The 8,673-nt window shown below is 42.9% G+C and overlaps 1 protein-coding gene across 1 annotated transcript; it reads right to left on the bottom strand.

The window, feature by feature from the left end:
- Positions 1-577: 577 nt before the first annotated feature.
- On the bottom strand, positions 578-3,434 carry LOC131256682 (exocyst complex component EXO70A1). Its single transcript, XM_058257670.1, has one exon. The coding sequence runs from the start codon at positions 2,807-2,809 to the stop codon at positions 791-793; it is 2,019 nt and encodes a 672-aa protein (XP_058113653.1). The 5' UTR covers positions 2,810-3,434; the 3' UTR covers positions 578-790.
- Positions 3,435-8,673: the final 5,239 nt, after the last annotated feature.

The following is an 8,673-nucleotide window of genomic DNA, read 5'->3' on the forward strand; positions in this document are numbered from 1 at the left end:
CTTTAACCGTCAATACACGAGACTGTCACAAACATCCAACTGCCTATCCACATTTTTTGCCCAGTTTTCATCCAACCGCCTATCCACATTTTTTGCCCACTTTTGAAAAACTGGCAGTAATAGAAACTTAAATTTGCATGGAACTCCTACCAACCACCAAATGGACAGTGGATTATCTTGGTACAGAATCCCATATATACCAAAGGGGACCGGTGAGTCATGCTTTGGAAATTTATAACAAATAGCAAAAACCAAAGCGCCAGTTGCACATGAAACAATGGATTTTACATACACCTAAAAAGCACATTACAAAGATGTAAGACTTCCCACCAACCCATGAATCTAGAATGAATGAGTAGAAGTAATTAAGAGATAAAGAGACAACAGTTAAGATATGGTATCAAATGAGGGAATACAGATTCTACCAGAGAAGAGTGCAGAGGATCCCATTCCAACAGATGTTTATGTTCGTGGCACCATCAGATTCGCTTCTCTTTGAGAAACTCTAACTTCTAAAGGACCCCACCCAGTAGCAACAAAGGTAATGTGCAAAGTACTCATCTAGCATTACATTGACTGTGAGAAAGAGCTGCCAATTTCTTGGGATATCGATCCATATATACACACAAGCAATGTGGCACACTCGGCCATTGAACAGCCTGGACCAAATGTTCCAGCTTGATTTCATTCTAACAACTTCAAATTGATGGGTGTGCAGAGAAAAGCCCTGAAGTGTATGTCTCCTTCCCTTTTCAGTCAACTGGGAAGGTTTTGTATTGGTATGTATACATCACATAACGGCTGGGGCGGAGCAAATTTGATTAGCCACAACATTGTTGAGTTTCCCATTGGAGTGCCTCGTCTTGGCGCTCCCGTGTTTCACCAATTTCTGCTGAAACAGAGAGCTGAGCATGTTCTCCAGAGCCTGCACGGTATACTTTGCATATTTGCTTGCGCTCGCATCCTGCTCCACCAGGGGACCATAGTTCTGCATATAGCTCCGGTAAACCGGAACGATCGCCTGCACCACCATCTGGCATGTCTTCTCCCTCAAATCTTTCTCCGACACAACCCAATTTGATTGCTTCTTGTACATTTCATCGAACGCCTCATTGAAGGCTTTCAGCCTCTTCTTGACCAAATCACGGGCAGTCGCTCTCCCACCCGAGAACAGAATCAGGCCTTCCCTACTCAGCAGGGCTGGGAGCTTCGCCCAGCTCTCTCTCAAGTAGATTGTGGCATAATATTCCTTGTACTGTTCATGCTCTCTCAACCATGCGTCTCCCAAGAGTTCCCCAAGCTTCGTTCCTTTCAAATGCTTGTAGAAATGCCAGTGGTTGTTCATCATGAAGAGGTTTGACAGGGTGGTGTCCCCATACATCTTGAACCATGACTCCAAATTGAGCTCAAGGGCTTTAATTATGTTCAATACTGCCTCAGTAAGGAGGCGTTCTTGGAACTTCTCTTTTTTCCAGCTCCGATGGATGACCAGAACCTGCGTTAGGATTGGCCGATAATCATCTCCCAGCAACCTATTACAGTAGTTGGTGATGAAGCTCACCAGCCCGGGAACACTGCCGTTGGGCGGTGGCTGTGTCTGCCTCTGTAGCTCAACTTGAACCAAAAGCTCCCAAAATATCTCACAAGCGCCTTCAATTACAGCCTTGATGAGATCTCGCGTCAAGGTCTGGATCTCAGCACAGGCTTTCCCTCCAAACAGGCGATTGAAATCCAACCTCAGCTTATTCAAAGAAGCGAAAATATCCAACAACTTCAAAAGCTTAATTGGGTCTTTCTTACTCTCTGTGACCGTCTTCCCAAACTGTAGAAAAGCAAGGATCCCAGCCTGAGCCACAGTCTTCGAGAAGCATTCCATCCACACATCGGGCCCCATCTTCTCAAACACATCATTGCAAAGTCTGTACTCGGCTTCATACAGATGCTTCACGGCGAATTCCAAGTGCTTCCCCCAATCCGATATGTACCCCTCAATGCTCTGCACATCGTTGAACTCAGATATCGAGATCTCAAGGTAATCAAGATTCAATGGTTGTAAACTCGCCTTCACATTTGCACTACGGACATCGACATAGATTGACATGCACCGCTCAAGGCGGCCATTGGCGGTCAGCCTATCGAGAATCGGCTGCAGCTTCTGAATGACGGTGACGGGCAGTGGTGACGGGGCAATGCAGGGCTGCTGCTCGGACGAAGCAGCAGACGACATTGGCAGTGGAACGCTGTTCTCTGTCAGCAGCCGACGGAACTCATTCTCTAATTTAACCAAAGCGGCATCCAGGAGCCCACCATCTAAGCGTGCCCGCTCATCGTCGGACTGCAATTCCTTAAGACTCTTCAGAGATTTCTTCAAATTCGAAATATACCGATCATCAGCCACGGCATTATCTTCCAAGTACTCGACAATGTCTTCCAGCCACTGGATCGCCAGCTGGCAGTTATCAGCGAGAAACCTCAGCGCCTCCTCGAGCCGCTTGAGGACCGAAAGGTAACCCCCCAGATCGGACCGCGGATCGGACAGCAACGATTTTTCCAAGCCATGGACCGCGTCGAAGACTTTCAGAACGGCTGCAGCAGGCCCGACAGCACGGTCGATGTGGCCACCGACGGCTGCCAGAGCCTCCTTCTGGGCCCGGATAGGACGGACAGCAGCTTCCAGCGATGGCAGGCGTTGGTGGATCTCGTCCAACCGGGGCCCAGCCTTCTCCAACGCAAATCCCAGCGCTTTCGATTTCTCTAAGCTGAGTTTCAGCGATTTGCGGGCGGCGACGAGCGTTTCGAGATTCGCCATTCTCACAGCTTAAGTAAGAAAAATAAAACCCTAACCCTAGAAATCTCCAGCAGAGGGAAATAAACCCTCACCCTAGAACAGAAAAAACCACAGAAATGGATTCGAACAGACTCTAAGCTCTTAAAGTACTGAAAGCATACAAAAACGGAAAAAATGAAATTTCGAGATTCCGATTTTCATTGTTTCCATTACTAGAATGAGAAAAAATGTTTTTTTTTTTCCTATTTATCCTGGAGTGTGAAAGAAAGTGATTTGCATTGTTTTCTACCCAAACTCCACCAAATCAAAGAAGAAAAATATAAAAAAATGAAAATCGAATTATTTCCAACAAAGCAGATGAGAATATTCAAGAAAAATCCAACTACCAGAGACTGATATTTCACAGAGAGAGAGAGAGAGAGAGAGAGAGAGAGATTGGCCGGAACTTACTTTGAAAATGTTGGGGGGTTTTTGGATCTGAGATAAGTAGAGGAATGAGATCGGATTATGAACTTTTAAGGGCTTTTTTGAGGGCGTTTCTATCAAACTTTTGGGGTATAAAACCCTAAAAAATGAAATACTGAAAACCGCTTTACAACTCGATTTCAAAGCACACGAGTCGTGCAAAGTGCATGCCAGGCATGATCTCTCTCTCTGCGCTGTATCAATGGAAGGGAGAAGTAAAATGGCTACTCGCGAGAGTACCCATCTGAATCTATCCTTCCATATATGGAATTTGAGAAATTATTTATTGAATCTATACCGTTCATCATAATTTAAGTACTTTATTTGACGTTAAAAAACCAAATAAAGACTGGTTACTTGAGTCATGGAAATGGACGGTTAATATAATTTATCAAGGATTAATTTTATTACTGAGCATTCAGGATGTAATTTTTTAAAATAATTTATAAGAAGTGGATATGAACGGATCTGATCTTGTGGAAACGTGTCCCACCGGGGCATCTGATGAGAGTAGGTTCTGTTCGTATTTCTGCGAGTATTAATACTAGTCCTCGTCCTTCCTGTCCGGGTAAGGAAAGGCGGTAGCCCGGAGTACAGGATAGACAACATCCGCATCTGGCCAGGAGTCCCAAACGTTGTCGACTCATTAACCTACACGTGGCAACATGCATGTTAATCTGGACCGTCCAGGTCTTTCATCTCGATGCTGATTTGATGATCGGCTGAAAATCACCTTGATCCACATCCTTGATTGGCGGATTTGCAACCATCAAAGGTAAAGGTGAGAAATCAAAACTTAACATATGAAATCAGACCGTTAATATCGAAAATTGGCCCGCAGTTTGGACGGCTTAGATTTGAAAGCGAGTGAGACACGTATCAGGCGTTTCAGTTGCTGGAGCTTGGGTCGTAGGCAAAATCAAACGTGGCCCAGCGCGCAAGGAAAGCGAAAGAAATGTGGGGTCATTTGATACTCTGCCAAACCATGACAATTGATACGCAGGCACTTATAGATTGTACGTTTGAGTAAATTAACACTATCTAGACCGTCTAAATTGTGGAACGGACGATCTTTAAATGACCATCTTAAAATAAGATTATTTGGAAGGTCCTAATCTCTGATTCTCGGAGACTTATTTCAAGAAAATCTTTCCTTTTTAACCGTCCAATAAATGCCCACTAATTCAATATTCAGATAATGAAATAAAATTAATTTATGGTTCATGATACATCTAAAATGGGACCCATAATTTCGACGGTGTAATTCAAATACTCTAAATGCGACTAATGCAATTTTAAAGCAGTTTCCAAGTGCCTGCGTATCATCCATCACACTGCCAGAGTATCAAATCTTTTTAACAAAAGAAAACTCATACATTCCTGTTTATACACCATTCTCCAAGTTTTCTTTTTATTTCGGGGCGTGTGCCTTGCTGCTATCTTTTATTTAAAACTCCAGCAACCCATCTAACCGTACGTGCAGATTACGTGTAGTCCCTAGTAATCTAGACCACACAAGTAGTGGGCTCCACTGGGAATGGTTAGTACTCTAAATCACACTCATTGGCCCATCTTTTTACGGGTCTGATTTCACGTATTAAATTTAAACCGCCAAATATCCATATGGCGGTTAGAATTGGACGGTTAGGATCATCTAATCAATGTAGGCCCTATGTGGATGAGGGCCTAGCCTAAATATCATACTGGGCAATGGATCTCAACCATCCATTTCTAAACTTTGTTATATCATTGATATTTACCAATAAAATGGAGTTTATTTTTAGGCTATTACTTAAAAAAGGGTTGCACAAATCGGACGGTATGGATTGATTTACGTATATGCCACTTGTAATGCTTGCTTTGTGAGAGAGTATGGCCCACCATCGCACAGTAGTTTCCTGTAATCCCCGCTTTTGCTTGGCGGTTTCGGTGGTTTTTGGCTTTTGTGACATTTTACAAAGCAATTAATAAAAGGAGGTTTTGAATCTGGATGCAGATACTATGTTCCGATTGCAAATTTGCAATACAAAACGCAGGGTACGGATGATAACATACAGCGTCTGTATCTTTTTTCATACATCCGTTGTTTTAACGATTACGTGTCAAACATATATAATATCCTATCCGTTAAAAGTATGTTACACACCACAATTATCTCGTGGGATGAGTATTAGTTTGATTTAAAAGTTTACTGGACCACGCCAATATAATATGTCATAATTTCATCCATACACTTATATAAATACTGTGTCTACTTTCACAAGTTTATCAGCCATGTTTAAAAAAAAAAAAATACTACAAATGACGTGGTTAATATCTTCTACGGATAGGATTTGATATATACGTAATAAGCACGCAGGAAGAGGATGGGTGTATATTTTCGTAGATACAGTTGCTGTATCAGATCTTTTTTTAAACGAAGGGAAATGGGGAATTTAGGAGGTCGGTTCGGCGGCACCTTTTGTTCGTTTTTTGGTTAGCTTGATAGTACACACCCATGTCAGTACATACACTCATGTTAGCCACCCCCACTAGGGATCCATACCAAGGCCTCAAGTGTTGAAACGAGGTATCTACTCAGTCTGCAAGTTGAGCTATGGATCTGGGTGTCGGTTCCTCTACACCTGCGGTAGACGAGAATTTCGTGAAACTAGACACTTGTGGAGCTACATCGTAGCGTTTAAATGAAATCGAAACCGTCCGAAATTCTCAGCCCACCGTGAGTATAGGGATCCCTATAAATTAGGCCAGTTCAATTATGAAATGGGCCACAACGGAATTTGAATGCTTTTGGGTGGTTTTAACATTTTTTTCTCTGATGCGGCCTACCCGATGATTGGATCGGTCTGACTGTTAGATCTTCACATTCTCATGTTAGTTAGAACCTACAACAGAGACCACCGTCGACCCTTCACGCACCCTCCATTATTCACGCACACTAGGCCCGGGTCCACCGAGGTGGGTGGGATCCTGGCTGTGGGGCCCAGTTTTATTTATGTAGAGTACATCCACGCTATCCATCTGTTTTAAAATCTCATTTTAGGGTTTTATTCCAAAAACGAAGCAGATTCAAATCTTAGGTGGACCACACCACGGAAAAGAGTGGTGATTGAATCCCCACTGTTAAAAAATTCTTGGGTTCTACCAAAATGTTTATTTTCCATTCCACCGTTTGATAAGGTCACAAAGACCTGGACCCACACAAATATAAGCTTGATCCAAAACTTTCGAGGCCCACAAGAAGTTTTTAATAATCAATCACCGCTATTTCCTATTGGATGGTCCAACTGAGACTTCAATCTGCTTTATTTTTTTCAACATGTCCCAAAATGAGCCGTCAAAGCGGATGGACGGCCTAGATGTAAGGAACATCATCATGGTGGCTCCACAGTCAGAGATCCCACCCACCTCGGATCCACCGAGGCAAACGGGACGGAAAACCCATAGTTTGGTGGAATTCTCTTCACATGATACGTGGCAGGGTGGAAGTCCACCGATACACTCAAAATAGCAGGAATGGCTTAGATTTAATAATTAAAATCACCAGACAATCCTGTCCATTGCTTTTTTATGCAGAGATGATACGGTGGAGACAGATGAAGGGAATTGGGGTAGAGCCATCTCTTCGCAGCAGTAAGTGCTGAGGGCCTGCCTCATCTGGGTCCGTCCATCTGCTAGGTCCAATCATGATGGATGATTTTCCAAAAACGAAAAAGGAAAAAATCAAACCTATTAAACACATCCCATCCATCGGTTCCCTTCAAAATCGTTCATTTCTTGTCCTTTTTTTAACTACCGTCGATTTTATAGCCATTGATCAGACGGGTAGGATCATCCGAGAGATATGGGTGTGTCAGCCATTTCCCATCCACAGTACGGTACCTAAAATGGACGGTTCCGATGGGTACATCATCTTACCATAATCAACCGTTGAGAGATGCTGGACCGCATCATCCAACCAAAAGTCGGATAGCGTATTAAACGAAAACGGTCACACCAGCCTCGTCGTCGCCGCCATGCGTCACGCGTGCAGGAAAACCTAACGGACGCGGATCAGCTACTGGCAGGTTGAGTAGCGAGACTCGCTACGGAAGTGACGTCGCCGAGTTCTGTGGGCCCCACCATGATTATGTATGTGTTGTATCCACACCGTCCATCCATTTGTAGAGATCATTTTGGGCCATGATCCAAAGAATGATCCAGATCCAAAGCTGGAGTGGACCCCACCACAGAAAAAAGTGGGGAGAGTGACGCCTACCGTTGAAACCTTCCCAATGTCCATCATGATGTTTATTTGAGATCCAACGTGTTCATGTGTTAACTGAGACATGAAAGAAGGGAAAACACAAATATCAGCCCTTAGAAGTTTTTAACGGTGGGCGTCACTCTAGAAGCTCTTTTCTATGGTGGGGTCCGCTCGAGCTTTGGATCTGACTAGTTCTTTGGTTCGTGCCCTAATATGATATCTACAAATGAATGGACGGTGTGGATACAAAACATAAAGCATGTTGGGCCCACAGAACTTGGTGACGTCACTTTAGGGGCGAGTCTCGCTACTCAACTCGTCAGTAGCTAATCCGCGTCCAAACCGGATGCGAGTTGGCAAACAAAACCTGTTTTAAGTGGTGCCTAAAACCCATGTTGGGGCCCACCATGTTTTATATGTGAAATCCAGTCCGTCCAAAACGTAATACCCCTCATTTTCCATGAAAACGACGCTGATTGGTTGGTGAAGATCACCTGTCTCGTGGTGAAATTAGGTGGCGGGATTTGATTGGTAGGGAATAAGCCACCGGAGCTTTTCCTTATGATTTATATTTATAGCATTTTGGCTGACTTTTTTATTATTTTTTTTTTTCTAGCATTTTGGTTGACTTTTTTTCCCCCAGCGTGTCGGCCAACTAATCCTTTCCAACGGCACATTTTAAGGCATGTTCTAACATTTAAGAACTGATCGGAGGCCATCGTAACGTGTATTAGTCATCCAGGCAGCTCTTTATGTTGCTTGCACAATTCAACTAAATAGAAGGTTATATGCGTTAGGAGGGGCATGTATTTAATTAATGTGTACAATTAGGATAGTGTGGGCATGCTAGAGTCATATTAGACTCAAGTTTGATTAAATGCTGGTACCCCTGTGCTGAGATAGGCTATATAATATCAAATTTAAGGATTCGACGGCTGTCTCAACCACTAACAATTTCAACGATTGGACAATTTTAAAATGGTAAGGCTTAGTTATCCTAAATTGATTCTTTTTGCTTTGAATTTAAATTTTTTTTTTCTTTCATGATAATAGTAATCCTTGTATTTCTCAGTAAAATGAAGATAAATAGATTTAAAGCTAAAAAATTTAAAATATCAATTCTATTAATATATATGAAAAGTTTAGCATAATTGATAGAGAATAAACTAAGTAG

The sequence above is a fragment of the Magnolia sinica genome, chromosome 9, assembly GCF_029962835.1.
Source record: "Magnolia sinica isolate HGM2019 chromosome 9, MsV1, whole genome shotgun sequence".
In the NCBI taxonomy this organism is placed as follows: Eukaryota; Viridiplantae; Streptophyta; class Magnoliopsida; order Magnoliales; family Magnoliaceae; genus Magnolia; species Magnolia sinica.